We start from the raw sequence: 27,277 nt of genomic DNA, 5'->3' as shown, positions 1-27,277 counted from the left end.
ACGACCTGGTTTCACGAGTTACGTGGTCTCTATTGCCATATTCTATTCTTTTTTTTTTTAATTTTTTCTTCAATGTTTTTATTTATTTTTGGGACAGAGAGAGACAGAGCATGAACGGGGGAGGGGCAGAGAGAGAGGGAGACACAGAATTGGAAACAGGCTCCAGGCTCGGAGCCATCAGCCCAGAGCCCGACGCGGGGCTCGAACTCACGGACCGCGAGATCGTGACCTGGCTGAAGTCGGACGCTTAACCGACTGCGCCACCCAGGCGCCCCGACATATTCTATTCTTTGAGGCAGTCACAAGGGTCCACTGAAGTTCAAGGGGGAGGGAACACAGATGCCACCTCTTGATGGGGGAGTGGCAAGGTTCTGAGAGGCATCTGAAATTGGAAATATGGTTGTGGGCATTTTTTGAAAATACAATCTGCCGGAAGTACTAAGAAGTCTGCAGAGGGGCGCCTGGGTGGCTCAGTTGGTTGGGCATCCAACTCTTGGTTTCCGCTCAGGTCACGATCTCACGGTTAGTGGGTCTGAGCACCGTGTCAGGCTCTGCGCTGGCAGCATGGAGCCTGCTTGGGATTTTCTGTCTCTCTCTCTCTCTGCCTCTCCCCCACTCACACTGTCTCTCTCTCAAAAATAAATAAATAAACTAAAAAAAAATAAAAGAAGTCTGCAGAAAGAAATGCTGTCCTTGACTTACAGGAACCCAAGAGGGTGTAATATTAAATATTATGATCAATATAACCAGTTTTCAGCAAACCTGGATTTTAGTGAATCTCCAGAAATTAGTTTTCCTGTTGTTGTATAACTTTTTCTGCGACTCTCCAGGTTTTTAGTGTTTGCAATTTCATTGGGAACCTGCATGGAACTTCAGGAATATGGAATTTTGCAGGGGCTGGGTGATAGTCTGGACGAATAGGGAACAATGCTAGCTAAAATCCCGATGAAGAGGTTGGTACGGATTTCAGAGCAGTTCAACGAACACTTATGAGCACAGCGTTAGGTGCTGGGGATTCAGTGATTAAGGATTCCATCTCTCTGGGGGCACCTGGTTTGCTCAGTAGGTAGAGCATGTGATGCTTAATCTCGGGGTTGTAAGTTCGATCTGCATGTTGGGTGTAGAGATTACTTTTTTAAAAATCTTAAGAAAAGAATTCAATCTCTCTTTTCTCCCTTGACCAGGGGAACAAGGTGGATTGAAAATTCTAGTTCCTAAGTTATTGTTCCAGAGTCTACTTTATTTTTTTTTCTCAGAGCCGTCCTGAGAATCATCCAGAAACTCCCGGGGCTACCAGAAGGTCAACGTAAAAGGGCCACCAGGGTAATCCCCACCCCTGGCAAGTGTTTGGTTCCTTCCGGTTCAACCTTGTTCCCCAAAGACGGTTACTTACACAGTCCACGATAAGAAGTCAGTCTATTCCCCAAGTGGTTAAGGAGATATTTTAATGCTTGCACCCTATTCCAACCCCTTATCAGGCCTCACTTTGGGACAGACTTAGAGCAGAGGTTTGAATGAAGCCTGGCAGAGTCTGCTAAGCCCCCAAAACTGGAAGGCACGGGGGGGGGGGGAAATCGTGGAAAGAGAGGCGAAGGGGGGTGACCCTGCTTCGCGAAACCTCGCGTCCCCCAGAGCCCCCTCGTTCCTTGGCTCAGGGCAACCACACACCGGCCTGAGATCGAACACTTGGCGGTGGCCCCAGAGACAGGACTCCACACCGCACGGCCGGCCCGCGCGAATCCAAGCTGATGCTCCTGCCAGGCACCGGCGACCTCTGGCGTCGCGTTTAGGAAGCGCGGCGGCGTCAGCCCAGGAACGGCCCCGCGACCCCGGACGGCCTGGCCAGGTACGCCAGGACCGGGTGAGGCGCGCAGGGAGGCACGGGGCCCGCGACCCGGCCCCCGAGTCGGACGGCCCCGGCCCCGTAGGCCTCGGCGGCCAGGAGGGCGCTCGGCGCGGTGCGGCGCGGCTGGGGGCCGAACAGGTGCGCGGGCGGGGGGCGGTGCTTGGGGATCCTGCGCACTGCGCGCGCCCCTCCCCCACGCGGTTCCCGGCGCAGCCCCGGCCCGGCGCGCGCGGGGGGGAGGAGCTGCGGCGGCCGCGGCCACGGCCACTCGGGCAGGTCGGCGGCGCCGCGGGAACCCGCCGACGGCGCGGACTGCTGGTCCCCGCGCGCAGGAGGCGCGGGCGGCCCTGGGGCCATGGAGCCTGGTGACGCGGCGCGCCTCGGCCGGGGCCGGGCGGCCCGGGCGCTGCCACCGCGGCTGCTGCTGCTGCCGCTGCTGCCGCTGCTGCTGGGTCGGGGGCTGCGCGCCGCGGCCTCGGCCTCCTCCTCTGGGGCGGCGGCCGAAGACAGCAGCGCCATGGAGGAGCTCGCCACTGAGAAGGAGGCGGAGGAGAGCCACCGGCAAGACAGCGTGAGCCTGCTCACCTTCATCCTGCTGCTCACGCTCACCATCCTCACCATCTGGCTCTTCAAGCACCGCCGGGTGCGCTTCCTGCACGAGACCGGGCTGGCCATGATCTACGGTGAGCACCCCCTACCGCGCCCACCACCCCGACACCCCTCCGGCGGCCGGGCCGCTGCGCTGCCCCCACCCCGCCCCGCTCTGCGCTGCGCTCCCCCCTTCCCTTGCCAACGTGTTTCTTTTCCGTTTCCCGCTGCGACGGGGTTGGTTCCCAAGGTCAACTGTCTGCATTTTTTCTGGCTTTCTATTCCCGTTAAAAAGAATTCCACCCCATTTCGCTGTGTCTTCATCGGGGAACCAGGATAATGAAAGGCACAGAGGTGGCCTGGTTCTGCCCACCGGGTTCTGTTTTGCGCTGCCCCCCCCTCCCCGCATCGCGCTTCCGCACTCGCCTCCCCCCACCTCCCGCCCCAGTTCAGCTCAACAGGGTACGTGTGCCGCGGCGGCAGAGGGTGGGTGACTTCCTTGGGGACCGCGTCACCCCAGGAGGCAGGCCACAGTGAGGGTGGGGGCGAGGACTGAGGGTTTCTGGGGTTGGGTCTTGGCGTGCGGGGCCTGATGGATGCACACATCCATGGTCACCCCGGGTGGGCGCCCACTTCTGAAATCCACGTTCCTGGGTCTCTTGGTAAAGTCAGAGTGTGAAGCGCTGTGAAAAATGAGCGGGGTCCAGGATCCAGTGTGGTGCACTGCCACGGTCGGGCCTAGTCGGGGATGTGGGCACGCCTCCCACCCGTCTGTCCAGGTGGGACGTTCTACCCAGTTACTTGGCTTCTCCAAGCAAAGACGAGATTTGTGTTCTTCAGATTTTAACGCGGACCTGACTTTGAAGACACGTTTATAAGTGCATGAAGAGGAAAAGTAGTGGTTTTAATCCTGGAGCCAGCCGTCTTTTGTTGTGAAGGGTGGGCTGATGCCATCATCTTTTTGTGGATTTAATGGCACCCGGTGTGTTACCCGCGGAGCGGTCAGCACCAATCTGCTGTTGTCACACGGATGTCAGTTAGCTGTAATCTGAATCATCCCTCTCTCCCCGCCCCCACCCCCCATTCTGACTCCAGACTGGAACCCAGTATTCTCTTTTTGAATTGAATTCAGTGGCGTTAAGGCCCAGGTTGGCATCCTCATGTGAAATAGATGAGCCCGCTTCATGACTATTCCCAATAGGGAGCATTCTACTTCATTGCTTTTACTGGAGGGATCTCTCCACTCAATTTCCATTCAGGGTTCCCTGATAAAGAATGGAAAGCTGATGCCTTAATCTTTAATGTGAAAATTACCCTTGGCCCTGGGCCTCGCTTCTCAGGGTTCTTGATGGGTCGTTGACAGCCCAGGCTGGTGGCTTCCAAGGTTATGGAGTGCTGTCGGGAGGCCCTCTAGTTTTAAAGAGGTGGAGGCCTAAACAGATCTTTAACTGAAACAGGACCAGGTCTAAAAGCGAGTTTGGCTTTTGCAAATTACAGATGTGAACTCAGACTTTGGCCTCGATACCTGGCCATTCTTGAGCTCTGGGGTTTGTGTCCGTGGGTGACAAGTGACGGAGGCCAGAGCTGGAGGTGTACTGAGCAGGTAGCAGAGTGGGGAGTTGAAGCGTGTTGTCATTTCGGGTGGTTGACTCTGAGACGTAATGCAAATGAAGATCACCCTTATATGTCTATAGATAACCATGAAAATCTTTTTATTTTATGGCCTCTAGATCCAATTCATTAAATCACAGCGTGAAATACTTTTAGAAGGTAGATTTGACAGGCTCACGAATACATGTTCAAGTGCATGGAAAATAAATGAGGATTTAAAAATATTTTTTTTCCTGAGGACTACTCCATGTTCTTAGCGCAGTCACCGTTATCTTGAGGCTTCCAAACAATAGTGGAATTTTCCTTTGCTGATGTGTACGGTTTCAACTCCTTTCAATTTTTTAGTCGCTGGGGCCGTGCTGCAATGTACTGTTTCATTTTGTGAAACTGAAATCTGGTTTAATTGATGTTTGCTCAGAAAAGGCAACATCGTCTCGTAACATTCTGTGTAATTTTGCTCTGCCTTTGGGTTTTAGAGTTACTTCGAAATATACGAAGATATTTTGTCTGCCAATATGTGATACATATTGCTATTTTGATGTGGATATCTTGCCTGTAACCGTGAGAAAACATTTCTCTGTCTCATGGATATTTAGTCTTCTTTCTGTTTTAGCGCCCTCCTGCCCCATCTGAATTCTAATGTCATTTGATTAGCTAATTGTTCATTCTTTCCTGAAGGCTATTGGGATAGGGATTCTGATTTTTAAAAATTCAGCATGAAAATCTTTGAGCGCTGAAGTCAATACAGTACAGATTTTCAGGACTTCTCTTTGTTAATAATAGTAAGAAAACAGATTTCATTTCTTGATATCGGTAGAGGAAGTGAGTAATTGTCCTGTTGCCTCTGAGTAATAAAGAACAAAAAGACGCAAGGAAACATTTGTTCAGTATCTGCTTTTTAAATTTTTAAATGGGGGCAGTTTTTTTTTTTTTAATGTTGGTAAAGTTTTATGAGTGAAAGAGGTCAACTGCAAGTTTCAGAACTGTCCGAAATTAAAAAAAAAAAAAAAAGTTAAATTCTGCCCCTTTAAAAAATATTTAAGTGGCACTTTAATCTGAAAGGGAAGGCTTTAATGTTTATAAAAAGTTATGGTAAATATATATTTATATAGAGTCATATATTAAGATAAATTGTGATTATATATATTTGTTGGTATACAATATCTCTGGAAGGACAGGCAATAGACTAGTAACGTTGTTTTTTTGTGTGTGGGGGAGGAGCTAGGTGGCTGTGACATGAGGTGGCAGGGAAATACACTGTATACTCTTTCGTGCTTTTCGATTTTTGAATTATGGGAGCCGAATTACCTATTAGCGTGTCCTTGCCTCCGTTCTGTGGCATTCGTGATGGCATTTTTAAGATGCTTCTCAAATCATCCACTGTGATGCCCACTTCTCCCTCCTTAAATTACATTATGTTACCGATTTTCTGTGACCTTTCAATGGTGGATTGTACCCCTGGAACTTCTGGAGCCCCGTGCCTGGAATGGAGACAAAATGGGGCGTGGGGAAGGAGATTTTCCTTCCTTTCCCTCTCTCCTTTTTATTTCATTATCCCCCCAAAATAGTTGATGCTATATTAGGAGTGGTGTGCACAACAAATAGATCCCATAATAAGGGCTTGCTCAGATGCAAGGGATCTAAGGACAATAAGAGACACACAGTGAATGCTCGACATCTAAATTGCAAGGGGCGGTTACAAGCACCCCTCCCTGACAACAGACCCGGGTAGCCATAAGGGAGGGTGACCACAGACCAGACTCTCCAGGGAAGTTGAAAGCAGCCCCCACCCCAGGCCCTGATGGAAGCTGCAGGGCAGTGGACCAGGAGCTTACCTGGCACCAGTCTGACCTGTTTTGTCAGGGCAGGGAGCTCCCAGCTGTCTGCCTCTGTACGTGACTAAGTGCCATCTGAAAGTTATCAGGCCCAGCAAGTCTGTGCAGCAGAAATAGCAAGTGTTTGAGGCAGGGAAAGGTGGTATAAACAGACTGTGTCAGTTAACTGTGGTTCTCTCTCATGCGTACGCTAGTTCCACTTCCCCCGTAATGTTTTTGTGGCAACTGATACAGGTCCAAAATATCTCACTTGGCCGTGGCAGCCTGCCACCTGCTTCTCGCTTCCTCCACGCCTATCAACTTTCCAAGTACGCGTTGGTCAGCCCCTCCAGGTTCTGTGGACCGTGGGCTCATTGTTGCTTTGTTGGAGCCGAATTGCTAAGCGCAGCGTGAGAGAGTGGGTTCATGGGCGAAATCTGCAAGGGGAAATAGGACTCTGCACAGTAGCATAAAATTAACGTTTGAGCCTTGCGAGCACACATCTTGGAACCACGCTGTTCTTGGTTAATCGGGAGCCCTCATTTATGTGTGTGTGTGTGTGTGTGTGTGTGTGTGTGTGTGTGTGTGTGTGTGTTTGAGTCCCTCACTTTGGCCCCAGTTTGGGGCAGCTCCACATGGTCTCACTTGGGTACCAGATACCTTGGATTCACGTGCTGGCTGTGTTACTTATAAAGCTGTGTAACATTGGGTAAGCTCTCTACGTCTTGGTTTCCTCTTTTCAAAAATGGAGACAGTATCCCTCACTTCACAGGATTATTATATTATTGAGATATCATAAAGGTCAAGTGCAGTGTCTGATACTTAAACACTTGGTAGATATGAATTCTCATTCTCACTCTAGACTTCATGATTCTTTGGCCAGCTTTGCTACTTGAGGTTAATTCAGGTAGAGGCCTGCTGTAAATTATTTAAGAGAGAAAGAGAGCGAGCACGTACATGGAAGGGGCAGAGAGACAGGGAGAGAGAGAGAATCCCAAGCAGGCACCTCACTGTCATCGCAGAGCCAACTGTGGGGCTCGAACTCATGCACCGTGAGATCATTACCTGAGTCGCAACCAAGAGTCGTTTGCTTAAGCAACTGAGCCACCCAGGCACCCCTGTAATTTAAAAATGCATTAGGAGGGGCGCCTGGGTGGCTCAGTCGGTTAAGCGACCGACTTCGGCTCAGGTCATGATCTCACGGTCCGTGAGTTCGAGCCCCGTGTCGGGCTCTGTGCTGACAGCTCAGAGCCTGGAGTCGGCTTCCGATTCTGTGTCTCCCTCTCTCTGACCCTCCCCCTTCATGCTCTGTCTCTCTCTGTCTCAAAAATAAACAAACGTTAAAAAAAAATTTTAAAAATGCATTTGGATACAGTTAGTAGGGATGAGGAACATTTGATTTTTTTTGGGGGGGGGGGCTAATTGTTAATACCTAGAAAATATTTACAATATGCCTACCCCGTCCACACATACTGCCATGGGGAAAAAAGAATGGGCAGAACAGTCTGGATAGTATTATCTCATTTATGCTTTAAAAATTATGGAATATGTGTATACAAACATGATGTATACACATTTCTATATGACATATGTGCTTCTTTGGAAGGATACACAAACTTAGCAGTGGTTATCCTTTGGTTGTGGAAACCGTTGTTGGGAGAGAGGGAAGAGAGATGCTACTTTTCCCTTTGTACTCTTCTGAATGGCCTGAATTTTCTACCATACTGGCACACGTTACTTTTGTAATTGAAATGTTGTTTAAACATAAAGCAAACAGAGGCGCCTGAGTGGCTCAGTCAGTTAAGCTTCCAACTTCGGCTCAGGTGGTGATATCACAGTTTGTGAGTTCGAGCCTGCATCGGGCTCTGTGCTGATGCCTCGGAGCCTGGAGCCTGCTTCGGATTCTGTGTCTCCCTCTCTCTCTGCCCCTCCCCTGCTCACACTCTGTCTCTCTCTGTCTTTCAATAATAAGTAAACGTTTAAAAAAAATTTAAAAAGAGTGCCTGGGTGGGTCAGTTGGTTAAGTGTCTGACTCCAGCTCAGGTCATGATCTCACAGTTTGTGAGTTCGAGCCCCACATCTGCCTCTGGGCTGACAGTTCAGAGCCTGGAGCCTGCTTCGCATTCTGTGTCTCCCTCTCTCTCTGCCCCTCCCCTGCTCATGCTCTGTCTCTCCGTGTCTCTCAAAAATGAATAAACGTTAAAAAAGTAAAAATAAAAGCAAACAGCGTTTGTGTAGCAAAAAATACATTAGAACTAAGAGAACATAGTTATGTGGTTGGGTAGCATTTTCCTTGGCTATCAGGATGTTCTTTTTGAAATCTCTGGGCACAGGGAAATCTTTTAGTTATTTCAAAGTAATACACGGAAGCAAAACGTGTCTTAAAATTAGAAAATGACATTTCCTGAAAGTGTTTCTTAGAACCTTCAGAAGTTAACCTCTCTGGAATGATGTCACTAGAAAACCACCGTCTCACAGCCCCCAACACCTTAGACAAGGAGTTTCAAGGAATTCCAAAGCCCTAGGTGAGAAGTTGTTGGGGAACACGGTACTTACACGATGCCAAGGATAACTCCACAGGTTACTCGCCTATTGCGAAGGAAAGAAGATATCTTTGTAATGGCGAGGTCTGGCAGCCACTGTCTTATAGCTGAGCCGTCAAATTTATCCTTGCTCCTTGTGAAGCTCTACAGCTTTACCCCTGTCGGATTCATCCTCCAGATGTTCTGTTTGAATCGAATCGAGGTTTTAGGCACATCTTCCAGCTTACAGGAAATACAGGGGAGAGGGAAACAAGTTATCAAGTACCGTGTGAAAGCAATTTGACATATCCAAAATACGGGATAACTTACGAGACAAGTTGTCCTGGTCTCTTCAACAAGGCTGTGTCAAAGGGAAACAAAAAGGCAGGATTAGTGTCTGTTATAGACTGAATTGTAGTACCCTCCCCCTGCCCCAGCCAAGATTCCTATGTTGAAGTCCTGATCCCTAATGTGATGCTATTTGGAAGTGGGGTTTGGGGGAGGTAATTAGGTTTAGATGAGGTCATGAGGGTGGAACCCGTACGATGGGATTAGTGCCCTTATAAGAAGAGGGAGAGACAAGAGCCCCCTATCTCTCTACCATGTGAGGATACAGTGAGAAGCCAGCCATCTACAAGCTAGGAAGAGGGCTCTAGTCAGACGCCGAATCTGCCAGCGCCTTGATCTTGAACTTTCCAGCCTCCAGAACTGTGAGAAATAAATGTTTGTTGTTTAAACCGCCCAGTCAATGGTATTTTGTCCTAGCAGCCTGAGCAGACTAAGACCATGTTCTAAGCTCATAGAGACCAAATATAAGCAGTCAGAGCACAGGGAGCTTGATTGGCTCCTGGTTCATGAAAATAAGCTGTAGAATGTTTGGGGGGACAATCAGGGATATTTGAACATGGACTTGGTGTTAGATGACATTAGGGAATTACTGATACTTTTCTTAGGTGAGATAATGGAGGTTATACAGGAGAACGTACGTACTCATTGGAATTGTAGGCTGAATTATTCAAGGGTGAAGTGTATGAGTCCTGACACATGCAGCTTACTTTCAAAAAGTTCAGTCAAAAAAATACACCCATATATAGAGGAAACCAATATGGCAGAATGCTAGCACTTGCTACACCTGGGTGGTGGATGAAAGGGTGTGTTTTCTATTCATCTTTCAACTTTTTTGTGTGTGTCAAAATTTTCATTAAAATAGAGGACTGGGGACAATGTTAACCTCCCTGCTAACCTGTTAGCTGGTAACCTGTTAACTTTCCTCCCTGAAAGGTTGTACAGGTGAGGCGGTATACAACCCGCTACTCTCATTGAACTCTGAAATTGAGGAATGCTGTTTGACGTTAGTTGCTATGAGATGTGTTAGGCTTTCACGACTTGAGAATCAGTAACTTCTTTTGAATTTTAATTTTTTGGTTTGGTTTAAAACATTCTTTTTAATGCTTATTTATTTTTGAGAGTGAGAGAGAGAGAGAGAGAGACAGACAAAGCATGGGGGAGGGGCAGAGAGAGAGGGAGACAGAGAATCCGAAGCAGGCTCCAGGCTCCGAGCTGTCCACCCAGAGCCCGACGCGGGGCTCGAACTCACCAACCGCGAGACCATGACTTGAGCTGGCATTGGACGCTTAACCGACTGAGCCACCCGGGCGCCCCTTTTGGTTTCATTTTAAAGCTCACATGCCCTTTGAAAAATTGCCTCTCTTCCACTTGCAAGAGAACAGGTATTAGGAGACTTTTCTCCTTTGGGTAAAACATGCTACCTGGCTTTTAATCAATGTGGATATTTGTATTAGGGTAATGCTAGCAGTTAGAACAGACCAACCCCACATTTCAGTGGCCTAACATAAGAAGAGTTCAGTGCAAGGGTCTGGCAGGTGGTTCTCGGTGTGGTCGTTCAGGAGCCAGGCGTCCTCCATTTTCTGGCTTCCTTGAAATCCTCTCTCTCCGGCCAGTGAATGAGGAAAGAAAAAGGGGATCACACGGGAAGACCGCGTGCTAAGTGTGGAAGTGGTTCGTGTCACTTTGCCCACTTCTGTTGGACAGAGCTTGGTCATGAGGCCACATCTAACTGGAAGAGAGGCGGGGCAGTGTAGTCTAGCTGGAGGAAGGGGACCAGGGTGGAGAGCAGCCAGCCAACGTCCGATGCAGTATTTGATGAGTACTTTCTCCCACATAATCCAGAAAAGAGAAGTGGGAGAATTTGCATGCGGTTTGGTTGCTGCTGCTGCTGCTAAGCTAAGTTTTTTTAGTATATGTGCTGCCGAAGCGAGCACAAGCTAAGTTTTTTTAAGTAATCCAGTTTGGAGAGAGTATTCATCTGGAGTTTGTGAAGTTGTCTCAATGCACTTATCAGCATCACCTGGGAGCTCGTTAGACCTAGAAGGTCCGGCCTCAGAGTGGGACCCAGAAATCCGTGTTTCATTACGGTAGCAGGGTTTTGTTTTTGTCGTTTTAAGTTGAAGTTCGAAACTCACTGTTGTTATTTAAGTTTTCACCCTTTAAAATATATTCACTATGTTGCTTGTAATTAAATAACTGTAGAAAAATAGCAACTATTTTTTTTTTTAGCATCTGCTATGATGGCCGGGCACTGTGTTCAGGACTTTGCATACTTTAAGCCGTTTGGCCGTGTTGTGGGTCCCGTTTTGCCAGACAAAGAGATCAAAAGTTAGGCCTAGCACCTCATTCGTTTAGGGTCGCCCGTTTGAGATTGGTAAGTGGGGGTACCCTAAAGGATGAGATCAATACGGTTCAGGATGTGTTTGGCCCGGGTACGGCAGAACCTGAATCCGGCCCCGATGCCCCGCTTCCAGGGGGTCTCCCGAGGGAAAGCTATGCTCAGAGGATAAAACAAACCATAGCGTCCCTTTATTATTAGCTGGGGCCTTGGCCCCAAACTCCAGTGTACTGGTGCAAGGAGTGAGGCTGACCAATTTGGAAGACTGGCTTTTCCGGTGCTAGATTGGCCTGGGGCCCTTGGATCCTAGTGGGGCCAAAATGCCTGTTCATTTTCATCCCAATGGCCACACTCCAGGTGTTACCCCATTGATATGTGGTATACATTGGTTGGTTGGGCCTCCCCCAATTCATATGTTGAAATCCTAACCCCTAGTGTGATAGTATTAGGAGCTGTGGCCTTTGGGAGCCCTCCTGAATGCGATTAGAAAAGAATGGGATTTTGAAAGAGACCTCTGGGAGTTCTCTCTGCCACCATGTATACAGTATACAGTGAGAAGTCAGCAGTCTGCAACCCAGAAGAGACTCTCACCAGAAACCTGACCATTCTACTACCGTGATCTTGGACTTCCAGCCTCCAGAACCGTGAGGAAAAATACACTTCGGTGATGTATAAGCCACCTGCTCTATGGTGCTTTGTTATCGCGGCCCTGACCAAGACGATATGGCAGGAAGCTACCAGTTGCTAAGGGGGAAAAACCCAGAAGAACTGCCAAGGGATGTTCACAGTGGCCATGCCAGCTTCTCAGGTGGGAGCAGGTGCTTAAAATCTCCCTCGTCTGTAGGTCACTGTCACAGAGCTGGGGAGGCAGGTAGAACTGGGTCTGTGGAACTGCCAGGTCTCACTACTCTTACAGTGCTGGTTCCCACAGGCCTACCAGTCTCTTCCAAAAGACGTTAGAACATAAGCCTGAATGACTGGGTGGGCAGGCGTATCTGTCTTTTGTTCACTGCCCGTCTCCTCTGTCCCGAGAATGGCGCCAGACACATAGTAGGCACCATGGAAATGTTCAACAGATACTGTTTTGTCTAACAAAAAGAAGGGGCCGTAACCCTGCTTCGCATGAAAGGTCCTTCAGGTTCTCGTGCCGCAAAATTACACAGAATGTTACGAGACGATGTTGCCTTTTCTGAGCAAACATCAATTAAACCAGATTTCAGTTTCACAAAATGAAACAGTACATTGCAGCACGGCCCCAGCGACTAAAAAATTGAAAGGAGTTTCTGAGAGGGAAAACTGTGTGTGTGTGAAAACATCTGCCTGAATCACAGCAAGAGCTGTCTCAGGAAGGAGCACAAAGGGATAGGTGAGTACGTTTGCAGACAATTGTGTATTCAGCTGATAAGCCACATGGTGGTTTAAAATGTGTTTCATTGCGTGGCCGTCACCGCTGTCTCCAAATTTTTTTTTATCCCCTCAAATAGAAACTCTGTACCCATTAAACAGCAATGTCTCCTTCCTTCCTCTGCCCCCCATTCCCCAGTATCCTCTAATCGGGTTTCTGTCTCTATGAATTTGCCTATCCTGGACATTTCATATACGTGTATGACTTATTTGTACCTGACTTATTTCACTTGGGGTAATATTTTCTTTTTAAAAAAAAATTTAAAAATGTGTTATTATTTATTTCTTTTGAGAGAGAGAGACAGAGCACGAGCGGGGGGGGGGGGGGTGGGGGCAGAGAGAGAAGGAGACACAGAATCCGAACCAGGCTCCAGGCTCCGAGCTGTCAGCGCAGAGCCCGACGTGGGGCTCGAACCCACAAACCCACGAATCATGACCTGGACGCTTAACCGACTGAGCCACCCAGGCGCTCCTTGCTTGGCATAATATTTTCAAGGTTCGTTCATGTCATAGCATATATATGAACTTCATTCCTTTCTGTGGCTGAATAGTATTCCATTCTGCATTTTGTTCATTCATTTATCAGTTCCTGGACGCTTGGGTTGTTTCCACCTTTTGTCTATTATGAATAATGCTGCCGTGAACATACAAGTATCTGATTGAGCCCCTGTTTTCAGTTCTTTTGAATATACACCTAGGAGTGGAATTGCTGGGTCATATGGTAGTTCTGTGTTGAACTTTTATTTTATTATTATTTTTTAATGTTTATTGATTTTTCAGAGAGAGACAGACAGACAGACAGACAGAGAACAAGCAGGGGAGGGTCAGAGAGAGAGGGAGACAAAGAATCTGAAGCAGGCTCCAGGCTCTGAGCTGTCAGCACAGAGCCCAACATGGAGCCCGAACCCACGAAGCATGAGCTGAAATTGGACCCACAACCGACTGAGCCACCCAGGCGCCCCCAAGTTTAACTTTTATTTTAAAGTGTATTTATTTGTTTTGAGAGGAGAGAGCTAGAGCACGTGTGGAGGAGGGTCAGAGAGAGGGAAAGAGAGAAAGAATCCTAAGCAGGCTCCGTGTTGTCAGCACAGAGCCCGACTCAGGGCTCGATCTCAGGAACCATGAGATCATGACCTGAGCCAAGATTGAGAGTCAGGAGCTTAACTGACTGACCCCACCCAGGTGCCCCTCTTTGTTTAACTTTTTGAGGAATTGCTTAAACTGTTTTCCGCAGCAGCTGCCGTATCTTACATTCCCACCCCCAGTGCACAAGCGTTCCAGTCTCTCCACAGCGTCTCTAATACTTTGTTATTTTCTGTTGTTGTCTTTTTTGGTGGTCGTCCTAGTACTTGTGAAGTGGTAGCTTATTGTGGTTTTGATTTTCATTTTCCTAATGACTGATGGTGCGGAGCATCTTTTCATGGGCATCTTCTTTGGAGAAAAGTTCATTCCAGTCCTCTGCCCATTTTTGAATTGGGTTGTTTATTTTTATGTTGTTGCTAAGTTGTAGGAGTTCTTTATATGTTCTGGATATTAATCTCTTACTAGATATATGATTTGCAAATACTTTTTCCGATTTCATGGGTTGCCTTTTTATTTTATGATAGTGGCCTTTGATGCACAAAGGCTTTAATTTTGATGACATTCGGGTTACCTATTTTTTCTTTTGTTGCCTAGGCCAAGAAATCTTTGCCAAAACCAGGGCCATGAAGCTTTCTCTTACTGTTTCTATGAAGAGTTTTATAGTTTTAACTCTTAAATTTTGATTTTTGGTTTATATTGAGTTAATTTTTATATATGGTATAAGGTAAGGGTCCAAATTTATTTTTTTTTGTATGTGGATGTTCAGTTATGCCAGCATCATTTGTTGAAGAAACTGTCCCTTCCTCATTGAATGGTGTTGGTACCCTTAATTCTATCCCACTGGTCTATATGTCTGTCCTTATACCAGTACCACTATAGCTTTGTAATAAGTTTTGAAACTGGGAAGTGTTTTTTCACTTCTGCCATTAAGATTTTGATAGGGATTGCATTGAGTCTATATATTGCTTTGGGTAGTATTGTCACCTTAATGATTTTTAAAGTTTATTTTTAGAGAGAGAGAGAGCAGGGGAGGGGCAGAGAGAAAGGGGACAGAGGATCCGAAGCAGGCTCTGTGCTGATGGCAGAGAGCCTGATGAGGGGCTCAAACTCACAAACCGTGAGATCATAACCTGAGCCAAAGTCGGACACTTAACTGACTGAGCCACCCAGGTGCCCCAGTCATCTTAATGATTTTTAGTCTTACAGTCCATAACATGGATATCTTTTCATTTATTTAGGTCTTTAATTTCTTTCAGTGATGTTTTGGGGTTTAGTATACAACTCTTACGTGTCCTTAAATGTTAAATTTATTTTCAACTATTTTCTTGCTTTTTATGCTATTATCAATGAAATTATTTTCTTAGGTTTCTTGTTCATTGCTAATGTATAAACATATGACTGATTTTTTTTTTTGGTGTTGATTTTGCCTCCTGCAACTGTATTGAACTTGTTTATTTTCTCTAACAGTGTTTTGGATTCTTTAGAGTTTTTTATATACAAGGTCATGTCATCTGCACATGGAGTTAGTTTTACTTCTTACTTTCTAATTTGGATGCCTTTTATTTCCCTTTCTTGCCTAATTGTTCTGGTTAGAACTTCCATTACTGTCTTGAATAGAAATGGTGAAAATGCGTATCCTTGTCTTGTTCCTGATCTTAGGGGAAAAGGTTTCAGTCTTTCATCATTAAGTATGATGTTAGATACAGGTTTTTCACATATACCCTATATCACATGGGGAAAGTCCCTTTCTATTTCTGGTTTATGTGGGTGTTTTTATCATGAAAAGATACTATTTTTGTCATGCTTTTTCTCGATCAGTTGAGGTGATTATGTGGGTTTTTTCCTTCATTCTATTAATGTGGTATATTACACTGATTGGCCTTCATATATTGAGCCACCCTTGTATTCCTGGGATAGATTACATTTGGTCATGGTATATAACTCTTTTAATATGCTGCTGAATCTGGTTATCCAGTGTTGGAGGATTTTTGCATCTGCATTTATAAGGACTGTTGGTCTGTAGTTTTCTGTTCTTGTCATGAATTTGGCTTTGATATCAGGGTAATGCTGGCTTCATAGAGTCAGGAAGTATTCACTCTGCTTCAGGTTTTGGAAGAATTTGAGAAGGATTGTTGTCAGTTCTTTCTTAAATGTGTGGTAAAATTAACCAATAAAGCCATGTGGTCCTGGTCTTTTCTTTGTTGGGAAGGTTTTGATCACTGATTCACTTTCCTTGTTGTTATAGGTCTATTCAGATTTTCTATTTCTTCTTGAGTCAGTTTTGATAGTTTGTGTGTTTCTAGAAATGTGTGAGTTTCATCTAGATTATCCAGTTCATAGTATTCTTTTTTTTTTTTATTATTTTTTTTTAACATTTATTTATTCTTGAGACAGAGAGAGACAGAGCATGAACGGGGGAGGGTCAGAGAGAGAGGGAGACACAGAATCTGAAACAGGCTCCAGGCTCTGAGCTGTCAGCACAGAGCCTGATGTGAGGCTAGAACTCATGGACTGCGAGATCACGACCTGAGCTGAAGTTGGACACTTAACCAACTGAGACACCTAGGGGCCCCCATAGTATTCTTTTGTAATCTTTCTAAATTCTGTAAAGTTGATAGTAATGTCTCCTTTTTCATATCTGATTTTAGTAATTTGAGTCTTTTTTTCCCCTTAGTTACCCTAGCTACAGTTTGTCAGTTTTGTTGATCTTTTCAAAGAACCAACTTTTGGTGTTGTTGCTTTTTTTCTTCTATTATTTATTTATCTCCTCTCTAATCTTTTCATTTCTTTCCTTATTCTAGCTTTGGGTTTTGGTTTGCTCTTTCTTTTTTTACTTCCTTAAGGTGTACAGTTAAGTTACTGCTTTGAGATCATTCTTCTTTTTTCAAAAAAAAAAAAAGATTATTTATTTTTGAGAAAGAGTGCATGCCTGCGCAAGTGGGGGAGGGGCAGAGAGAGAGAGAAAGAGAGAGGATCCCAAGCAGGCTCTACACTGTCAGCGCAGAGCTTGACATGGGGCTCGAGCTCATGAACTGTGAGATCATGACCTGAGCCAAAATCAAGAGTCGGATGCTTAACTGACTGAGCCATCCAGGTGCTCCGAGATCATTCTTCTTTTTTAATGTAGACTCTTACAGCTAAGAATTTCTCTCTGAGCACTGCTTTTGCTGCATCTGATAACTGTTGGTACATCATGTTGTTTTCATTTTTCCCAAGGTATTTTCTAATTTCCTTTGTGATTTCTTCTTTGACTTATTGGTTAAGAGTCTGTGGTTCACTTTCCACCCATTTGTGAGTTTTCTAGTTTTCCTTCTGTTGCTGATTTCTAGTTCATCCCGTTGTGATTGGAAAAGATACTACATATACTTTTAGACTCTTTAAGTTTATTACGACTTGTTTGGTGACCTAACTTAGAGTCCGTCCTGGAGAACGTTCCATATGTACTTGAGAAAAATGTGTATTCTGCTGTTGTTGGGCAAAGTGCTCTGTATGTGTCTGTAGACCCAGTTGGTTTATAGTATTCTTCAAGTCCTCTAATTCTTTATTGATCTTCCTTCTGTCTCTTTTTTCTATATGTTATTGATAGTCGGTTTTTGAAATCAACTATTATTATAGAACTATTTCCTCCTTTAGTCCTGTCAGATTTTGCTTCATGTATTTGGGAAATCCATTTTTAGGCATGTGTATGTTTATAATTGTTGTACCTTCTAGATGGATTGAAGATTTTGTCAACATAGATCTTTCTTTGTCTTTTGTAATTTTTAACTTAAAATCTATTTTGTCAGATACTATAGCCATCCCACCTCCCTTGTGATTACTATTTGCATAGACTGTTCTTTTTACTTTTAGCCTCTTTGTGTCTTTGTGTTTAAAGTTACTTTCTTGGGGCACCTGGGTGGCTCAGTCGGTTAAGCGTCCGACTTCAGCTCAGGTCACGATCTCGCGGTCCGTGAGTTCGAGCCCCGCGTCAGGCTCTGGGCTGATGGCTCAGAGCCTGGAGCCTGCTTCCGGTTCTGTGTCTCCCTCTCTCTCTGCCCCTCCCCCGTTCATGCTCTGTCTCTCTCTGTCTCAAAAATAAATAAACATTAAAAAAAAATTAAAAAAAAAATAATAAAGTTACTTTCTTATACACAGCATATAAACGGATCACGTGTTTTTACCCATTCTGCCAATCTCAGATTTTTTTAATAATAGAGTTTAATTCATTAATATTAAAGTAATTACTGATAAGGTAGGACTTACTTCTGCCTTGTTGCTATTTGTTTTTTATGACTTATATGGTTTTGGTTCCTCGATTTCTCCATTACTGCCTTTTGTGTATTTAGTGATTTTTTTATAGTGTACAGTCTTGATCCTTTCCTTTTCTGTATATTGTTATTTTCTTGCTGGTTATCTTGGAGATTTCACTTAACATCTTAAACTTTTAGTAACGTATTTTGAATAATGCCAACATGGGGCGCCTGGGTGGCTCAGTCAGTTAAACGTCCAACTTCGGCTCAAGTCATGATCTCAGTCTGTGCGTTTGAGCCCCACATCGGGCTCTGTGCTGATGGCTCAGAAGGAGCCTGGAAGTCGGTGTTTGTTATTTGCTGATGAACCTAATTGTAACTTCTACACCTGCTCTGAGTTCCACTTGAAACTGGAGTGTGATATATGGGGCTGTTTTGAGGACCTGATGCAGATGTTCATGACTACAGTGGATAAGGCACTGCTTGGGATTCTAGGGGAGGCCAAAGAGTAGGGAGTTCAGGTCCACAGGAAGGGTTTGAAGAAAGAGTGAAGATTTAATGTACTACTTATAGGGGCGCCTGGGTGGCTCAGTCGATTAAGCGTCCCACTTCAGCTCAGGTCATGATCTCGTGGTTTATGGGTTCGAGCCCCGTGTTGGGCTCTGTGCTGACAGCTCAGGGCCTGGAGCCTGCTTCGGATTCTGTGTCTCCCCCCACTTCTGTCTCTTTGCCCCTCCCTCACTTGTGCTCTCTCTCAAAAATAATTAAATAAACTTAAAAACATTTTTAAAAGGTACCACTTATATTTGGTAACTGTTTGGGCATATGATGACCACCCACACATCTGATGATTTGCTGGAACGACTCATGGTATTCACAGACATTTATAGTCAGAGCTATGATTTATTACAGCGAAAGGATAAAAAGCAGGATCAGCAAGTGGGAAAAGGTGTAATGGGTAGAGTCTGGAAGAGTCTAGATGTGGGCTTCCAAAGTTCTCCCTTGGGGGATTATGGGTAGGGTTTCACAGGACACGCTTCTTCCAGTAATTAAATACAGCAACACATGTGCAGTGTTTCTGCCCAGAGAAGCTTGCTTAAGACTTCATCTCTTTTTTTAATGTTTATTTTTGAGAGACAGAGGGAGAGAAAGAGAGGGGGAGCGAACACGAGTGGGGGAGGGGCAGGGAGAGAGGGAGACAGAGGATCCGAAGTGGGCTCTGTGCTGATGGCAGAGAGTCCGATGTAGGGCTCAACTCACAAACCGTGAGATCATGACCTGAGTTGAAGTCGGATGCTTAACAGGCTGAGCCACCCAGGTACCCCGCCCCTCAACTTTTTAAATTAAGGGCTGATCAGGACTCTTACCGAAATTTCTGACTCCCAGAAGGAAAGCAGGTGTTTGCCGTAAATCACATTTGCAAAAACAACAGCCAGGCTGGTAGGGCAGAATTTAGTGTTCTAGGCACAAAAACAGCCTTATCAATTAGTAGCATAGGGAGTATTCTATACACCAAGTTCCCATGAGGTGTTACAAGGATCAGTCATGCAAGCTGGCCCTCCTAGAGATCACAACATCAGGCCTGTTAGGTTAACGTTTTCCTGCAGAATAACACGTGGTGTCAGTGGACTGTTAGCTTTTTGTGTTCCTGAGATTTCTTTAGTTTCATCCACACTCTTATTTTTAAAACCATTACTTTTTTAGATTTATCAATTTTCTTTCTTTGTGTGGGCATATGCGTAAATGTCTCTATTTCACCTTCATTTTGAAAGATGCTTTTGCTGGGTATAGAATTCTGGAGTGATTTTGTTTTTCTCCTGTCTCCATTTTCTGCTCTGGCATTTTTTTGCTTATATTGTTTCTGATGAGAAATCTAATGTCATCTTTGTCTTTGTTCCTGTGTATGTAACATGTCTTTTTCTTCTGGCTGCCGTTAATATTTTCTGTTTATCACTGGTTTTGAGCAGTTTGATTACCGTTTACCTTGGTGTAGTTTTGTCTATGTATCATGTGCTTGGGATTCATTTGGTCTTTGGGGGGGGGGTGTTTTTTATAGTTTTCATTAAGTTTGTAAAAATTTTTGGCCATTATTTTTTGAAATATTTTTTCTATCCTTTCCTTTTCCCACTCAGGGGCTCCAGTCACGTGTATATTAGACCCCTTCAAATTGTTACACAGCCCACTGGTGCCTTTTCCTATTTTGAGATTATTTTTTCCATGTGTTTCATTTTGGATGGTTCTTTTGCTGGGCCCTTAAATTAACTCATCTCTTTCTTCTGCAGTATCTAATCTCAATTAATCCGATCCAGTGCATTTTTCATTTTAGACATTGTAGTTTTTATGTTCAGAAGTTCTTCCACGTCTCTGCTTAACTTTTTGAACATATGGGATATGTTACAATAGCTGTCTTAATGCCCTTCCCTGCTGCTTCTAAAATTTGGGTCAGTTTCATTTAATTGATTGACTATCCTCCTAATTATGGGTTGCATTTTCCTGCCTCTTTGTATGTCTGCTAATCTTTAGTTGGATGCCAGACATTGTAAATTTTACCTTGTTAAGTGCCGGACGTGTTTGCATTCCTACAAATCGTCTTGCACTTTGTACCTAGATGCAGTTAACTCACTGGAAAAGAGTTTGATCCTTCGGGGTCTTGCTTTCATGATTTGTTAGGTAGGTCTGGAGCAGTGCTGGTAATTCCCACTACTGAAGCAAGACCATCCTGAATATTCTACCCACGTGTCCTGTGAATTGTGAATTCCAATCTGGCTTGTGGGAGCAGGCACTGTCCCTGTAGCCAGGTACTGCCATCCCTAATCCTTTCAGATTGTTCTTTTCCCTCATACGCATATGCTGGTCTCTCCTGAATACCGGAGGGGAGAGACCCTCTGTGGATCTCCAGGATTCTCTCTCTATTCAGATTCTCTCTGCCAGTCCCCTGTCCCATGAACTTAAGCCACCTTCACCTTGTATCTAGACCCTCAGCTTTGTCAGTTTACAGAGTTGGCTAGACCTCTGTCTCGGTTTCCCCTCCCTACTTTGTGGCTTGGAAATTCTCTGAAGGCAGTAGGCTGGAGCCGTCATAGCGCTCACCTCATTTTTCCCCATCACTCAGGGATCAGTTCTTCAGCATGACTTCTGGTGTCTTGAAAACCGTTACCCCATGTATTTCTTTGTTTTTGTTTTAGACCTGAAGATAAATCTAGTCCCTGTTTCTCTGTCTTGTCTGGAAGTGGAAGCCTTTGTTCCGTAAAGGGATTTTGGTCTTTTTGTGTGTGTGTCATTGTAACACCCATACATGTACCCTCTGTCTTTTGGTATTTATATATTTGCTTGTTTTTAATGTTCATTCTTGAGAGAGCACACAAGCAGGGGAGGGGCAGAGAGAGAAGGAGACACAGGCAGGCCCCAGGCTGTAAGCCGTCAGCACAAAGCCCGACGTGGGGCTCGAACCCACGAACCGGGAGATCGTGACCTGAGCCGAAGTCGGATGCTTAACCAACTGGGCCACCCAGGCGCCCCTTTTGGTGTTTTTTTTCTTTTTGAGCCGTGGACTTCATGTGTGTGTCTGTGTGTTTATGCAGACACACACTGAACACAAGCCTACCACGGACTGTCATATTCTAGTCTAGGAATGTGTCGGCTGCGGTACATTTTTGCCGTTGAGAGAACTGGGGAAAGAAACAATGGCATTCATTAACAGAGTAGGCTGTGAATGAGCCAGAGGGATTCTCTTCAGTGGCATGAATGAGACAACTGTCTACTTTCAGCGGCAGTGGGCTGTTGGAGTGTTTGTGATGGCACTGGAGAGAGACACCGTCAAGATGGTCATCTGTAGTGATTTGTATCCATTGCGGGGGGGGGGAAATCCGGTAAAAGGCGGGGCTCTGATGTGGCAGATGAAATCCTCCCCCTCCACTATCCCCTCAGGGAAAAAGAGGCAAGTAGTTCGGCAGGGGGCAGCTATGAACCAAGGCACTGGAAGAGTTGAGAAGCCAGACAGGGTGCCCTGAAGCCACCTAGACATAAGTAACAGCGGGAAGCCACCTGTCACCCCTAGGGCTGGCGTAGGGAGAAGGTAGCATCACAGAACCCAGGAAAGAGGTCACCTGGCGGGAACTGGAACCACTATAGGGAGGGCTGTCTGCTGGAAGCTTCGGCCATGGCGATCACACAGCCATTACTTGAAAGAGAGGGTGGGGGGCAGAGGGGACAGAAGGAGAGAGGGAGAGAGCGCATGCATGTATGCACACGGCAAAGAGATGGAGATACCTTGGCTTCTTTTCTCGCCCGCTCTAGTCTCTCTTTGCGCTGCCCATTGGATGCATCTCGCTGGAAGCCACTTGGAAGGAGGCCTGGAAATGCGGTTTCCCAGTGCTGCCCCCCCTTTCCCTCCCTGTGCCCCTGCGGCGTGTAGCAGTGCAAGAAAGGGCAGAACGTCGACCTGAGGCCCAGAAGGGAGGAGAAAAGCCGCGTGGTCAGGTTCAAAGGACTCAGTATCCCTCTCATCGGGCTGAAGGAAGCTAGGTGTTGAGGCACAAGCTGTATTTGCTGTGGGAATATATGCCTAAAGCATGGGATGACGTAATTATGATAAACAGTTGTTCACATTTGAAATGTTAAGTATGTGCATTAAAAAAAAACCCACTTGGGGCGCCTGGGTGGCGCAGTCGGTTAAGCGTCCGACTTCAGCCAGGTCACGATCTCGCAGTCCGTGAGTTCGAGCCCCGTGTCAGGCTCCGGGCTGATGGCTCGGAGCCTGGAGCCTGTTTCCGATTCTGTGTCTCCCTCTCTCTCTGCCCCTCCCCTGCTCACACTCTGTCTATCTGTCTCTCAAAAATAAATAAACAGGGGCGCCTGGGTGGCGCAGTCGGTTAAGCGTCCGACTTCAGCCAGGTCACGATCTCGCGGTCCGTGAGTTCGAGCCCCGCGTCAGGCTCTGGGCTGATGGCTCGGAGCCTGGAGCCTGTTTCCGATTCTGTGTCTCCCTCTCTCTCTGCCCCCCCCCCCCCCGCTCATGCTTTGTCTCACTGTGTTTCTCAAAAATAAAGAAATGTAAAAAAAAAAAAAAATAAACATTAAAAAAAATTAAAAAAAACAAGTTTATGAAAACAAGTTCTTTCTTTCACTGGAATTAGAGCAAGTCAGATAAGAAAATCAGTTCTAGCCCATTGATCAGAATCCTTGATTAGATATTAACACTATAGGAATTTCCCATCTCTCTCTGTTTATCTGTTTAACCGAATGTTCCGCAAATTGTTACTTAGCGCATTATAATTCGCCTGACACCATCTCTCAGTATGTCAGATATCTGATCTTTGTGGGAAAAGGCTGCATATACGATCTAAGTTCACTTGAAGCACCAATGAAAAGCCTTTTGGTTTCAGCTCCGGGATGCACACCTTAGGGCTCCCGTCCTTACAACAAGAAGAAAGCCGCACACACATTGCAGAGCAGCGACTTGTCTTGAGTTGGCCACAGAAAACTGAGATTTCAAGGCATACAGGAGCCAGTGCAGGGAGAAATCGGATTCGAGCATTTGCTTACTCAGCACAGACACTGCTGGATAAGATTAAACTAGTATTTTTTTTTTTGAGAGAGAGAGAGAGAGGGAGACAGCATGAGTGGGGGAGGGACCGAGGGGGGGGGACAAAGGATCAGAAGTGGGCTCCTCACCGACAGCGGCAAGCCCATCTTGGGGCTGCAACTCACAAACCACGAGATAATGACCTTGAGCCAAAGTGAGAGGTGCAACTGACTGAGCCACCCAGGTGCCCCTGATTAAACCAGCATCTTTTGAATGAATTGCTAATGGTTGGGGGGGGGTGGACAGAGGTAGAAGAGGCTCTCCTGCTCTTGCAGACTTTTCCTCCAAGATCCCCACCAGGAGCTCACAGGGAAGATTATGGAGAAAGTTTGTCCCATATGCTGGCTGGGAGAGGGGAGCAACAGCCATGCCCAACTCTGCCCAGACACGTCTCCCTATCTCCCTAAGGAACAAAAGTCTTAATCTGCAGGAGGAAGGGTAGCAAAAAGTGATGGCACTGTGTTTTGAGGACGATCAGGAATGCTTATGAAGGCCACAGCCCTAAGACCCAGGGTCACAGTGCTGCCTAATAATGAGGCTTCATTGGAACATAAAAGAATGCCCCCATCTCCCACCTCCCCACTACTGAGCTAAGCATCTAAGCCCTACTAAGCATCAGGTAAAAATAGCAATAGAAGTGATAAAATGGAATCATAAAAGGCGCTCAACACAATGGAGAGAAAGCAGAAAAAGAGAAAATAAGAAACAACAAATGGGACAAATGAAAAACAGCCGGCAAGATAGATTTTAATCCCACCATATCAGCAATCACTTTAAGTATGAAAATGTGAATGGCCTGGGGCCCCTGGGTGGCTCAGTCCACCGGATTGTTGATTAGAGCTCAGGTTGTGATCCCAGGTTTGAGGGATCGAGCCCTGCATTGGGCTCTGCTCTGAGTGTGGAGCCTGTTTAGGATTCTCCCTCCCTCCTTCTCTCTCTCTCTCTCTCTCTCTCTCTCTCTGTCGCCCTTCCCTGCTCAGGCTCTCTCTGTCTCTCTAAATTTTTTTTTTTTAAATGTGAATGGCCTAAAAGACAGATTGTCAGATTGGATTAAGAAAAAGAAGACAGCTATATGCTGTTTATAAGAAACCCACTTTATAAAGACATGGGTAGAGGAAGGATAAAGATACACTATGTGACATTAAACAAAAGAGCTAAAGTAGCTACGTTAATTTCCAATGAAGTAGACTTCATAGCAAGAATCAGTAGGGGGGCACCTGGGTGGCTCCGTTGGTTAAACCTCTAACTTGATCTTGGCTCAAGTCATGATCTTCCCGTTCATGAGGTCTGCACTGTCAGTGCAGAGCCTGCTTGGGATTCTCTCTCCCTTGCTCTCTGCCCCTCCCCTACTCGCATTCTTTCTCTCTCTCTCAAAATAAATAAACTTAAAAAAAAGGAATAGTAGGGGCTTTATACCTACAAAATCATTTTAACTTTGCCATATAATGTACCATAATTATAGAAATGATATCCCATCACCTTTGCCATATTCTTTTGGTTAGAAGCAAGTTCTAAGCCCCGCCCACCCAGAATGTAGGCAGTCCCACCTTCATCGGTCTGGCATGTATGAATTTCAGTTACCATCGTTTAAATAACACCAGTATCCTCGCAACGTGATTCAAATTGGGGGTACCATGGTATATTAACTGTAACTGCACAAAGGGTACACTTTACTGGCAGTTCTTCGCTCCAGAAATCACTACGCAAATAACAAATGCACGTCAAGATCCGTGACCAGCCATGTCATTTCATTCACAGTCTGCGTGTTATTGGTTACTGTCCTTCTGTGATTCAGTCCACACACAGGCAGCAGAGCATGCAGTTGTGTTGTCTCTTTGTCTCCCAGTGATAAGCCCGTGTGACATTTTACAAATGTAGGTAACTGAGAGAGGAAATTGGCCAACAAAGATGAAAGCAAAGCAAGAAAAAGTGAGAACACTGGAAGAGAAATTTATATCAAACGTAAACAGAATTACAGTTGACCCTTGAACAACATAGGTTTGAACAGCCCAGTTCCACTTATACGTGGATTTTTTTCAATAAGAAAATATATTTTCTCTTCTTTATGATTTTTGTACTAATGTTTTCTTTTCTCTAGTTTACTTTGTTGTAAAAATACAGCATATAATACAACATACAAAGTATGTGTTAACAGACTGCATTATGGCTAAGGCTTCTGGTCAATAGTAGACTGTTAGTAGTTACGTTTTGGGGGAGTCAAATGTTAGGGACTCTGGGGTGGCTCAGTTGGTTGAGCGTCGGACTTCGGTTCAGGTCGTGATCTCGCAGTCCCGTGAGTTCGAGCCCCGTGTCGGGCTCTGTGCTGACAGCTCAGAGCCTGGAGCCTGCTTCAGTTTCTGTGTCTCCTTCTCTGTCTCTGCTCCTCCCCAGCTTGCACTCTGTTTCTCTCTCAAAAATAACATAAAAAAAATTTTTAAAACAAAAGAAGAAAAGACGCTTGCTTTATATTGTAAGCTATAGGATGAGAAAAAGCAAGCACCGTTCGGACTACTCTGGATAAGTTTTTTACAAAGAAATAAACTTTGGTTCTCAGTGTTTCTGATGTTTTAAGTTACAGGGCATTAAATAAAAGTTAGTCTTATCATCTTTTCACTTTCTCCTTACGTTTATAACCAAGAGTAAGAGTCTTTAACTCTTGGCAAACTTTTCTTTTTTTTGAGAGAGAGACTCTTTTTTTTTTTTTTTTTTTTTTTTTTGGGACAGAGAGAGACAGAGCATGAACGGGGGAGGGGCAGAGAGAGAGGGAGACACAGAATCGGAAGCAGGCTCCAGGCTCTGAGCCATCAGCCCAGAGCCTGACGCGGGGCTCGAACTCACGGACCGCGAGATCGTGACCTGGCTGAAGTCGGACGCTTAACCGACTGCGCCACCCAGGCGCCCCGAGAGAGAGACTCTTAAGCGGGTTCCATGCCCAGTGCAGAGCCCAACTCGGGGCTCAATCTCATGAACTGTGAGATCATGACCTGAGCCGAAATCAAGAGTTAGAGGCTTAACTGGTTGAGCCACCCGGGCACCCCAGACAAAATTTTTTAGAGACTCTGGGACAATAATATTTGTTTCCGATTAATTATTAAGATTGCTTTTCTTGCTCTCAGCTTGCATAGTCAGCTTTGTAGTTCCCACCACCATGCAGGACTGCCCGTGCTGTTTAGCAATTAAAAAGAATGAATGCTGATTCACGCAGAAATCTGGATGAACCTCATAAACATTACACTACATGAAAGAAGTCATGCACAAAAGGACAGCTACTGTGTGATTCAATTTACGTGAAATATTTAGAAAAAGCAAATGCACATAAGCAAAGTATATTAGTGGTTGCCCGGGGCTGGGTGTGGAGATGGATATTAACTGTAAGCTGGTACCAAGGGATCTCGTTGGGATAATAGTGGTGATGGTTGCATAACTTGGTAAATTTACTAACAAATATTGAATTATACACTTGGGTGAATTTTATGGAATCACAGTTGGTTATTTACTTATTTATTTAGAGCATGCAACTCTTTTTTTTTAATGTTCTATTTATTTTTGAGAGAGAGAGAGAGTGTGTGTGAGCGGGGAGGGGCAGAGAGAGGAGGAGATACAGAATCGGAAGCAGGCTCCAGGCTCTGAGCTGTCCGCACAGAGCCTGACACGGGGCTCGAACTCACAAACCGTGAGATCATGACCTGAGGTGAAGTTGGACGCTTAACCGACGGAGCCACCCAGGTGCCCCTGAAGGTATACACACTTAAAAACAGAGCCCCCATATATATGAACCAAAAAACGACAGACTTGACAGATAAGCAATTCAACTAGAGAGGGTAGGGATTTCTATACCTTTTTCTCAATAATTGAAAGAACAACTAGATAAAAAGTCGGGAAGCTTATAGAAGATTTGAACAATACCATC

At 45.4% G+C, this 27,277-nt stretch overlaps 1 protein-coding gene across 2 annotated transcripts in view; it reads left to right on the top strand.

Annotated features, from left to right (window-relative positions):
- Positions 1 to 2,075: 2,075 nt before the first annotated feature.
- Positions 2,076 to 27,277, top strand: part of SLC9A7 (solute carrier family 9 member A7) — a 131,349-nt gene continuing 106,147 nt past the window's right edge. For both annotated transcript variants that reach the window (XM_023249455.2, XM_023249454.2), the window contains exon 1: positions 2,076 to 2,529. In XM_023249455.2, coding sequence (XP_023105223.1) covers positions 2,202 to 2,529 — 328 coding nt within the window. In that variant the 5' untranslated portion in view covers positions 2,076 to 2,201. The remainder of the gene's footprint in view (positions 2,530 to 27,277) is intronic.

The sequence above is a fragment of the Felis catus genome, chromosome X (genome assembly GCF_018350175.1).
Source record: "Felis catus isolate Fca126 chromosome X, F.catus_Fca126_mat1.0, whole genome shotgun sequence".
NCBI classification, from domain to species: Eukaryota; Metazoa; Chordata; class Mammalia; order Carnivora; family Felidae; genus Felis; species Felis catus.
The sequence above is the reverse complement of the archived record's forward strand: the minus strand, read 5'-3'. Positions and strand labels throughout refer to the sequence as shown.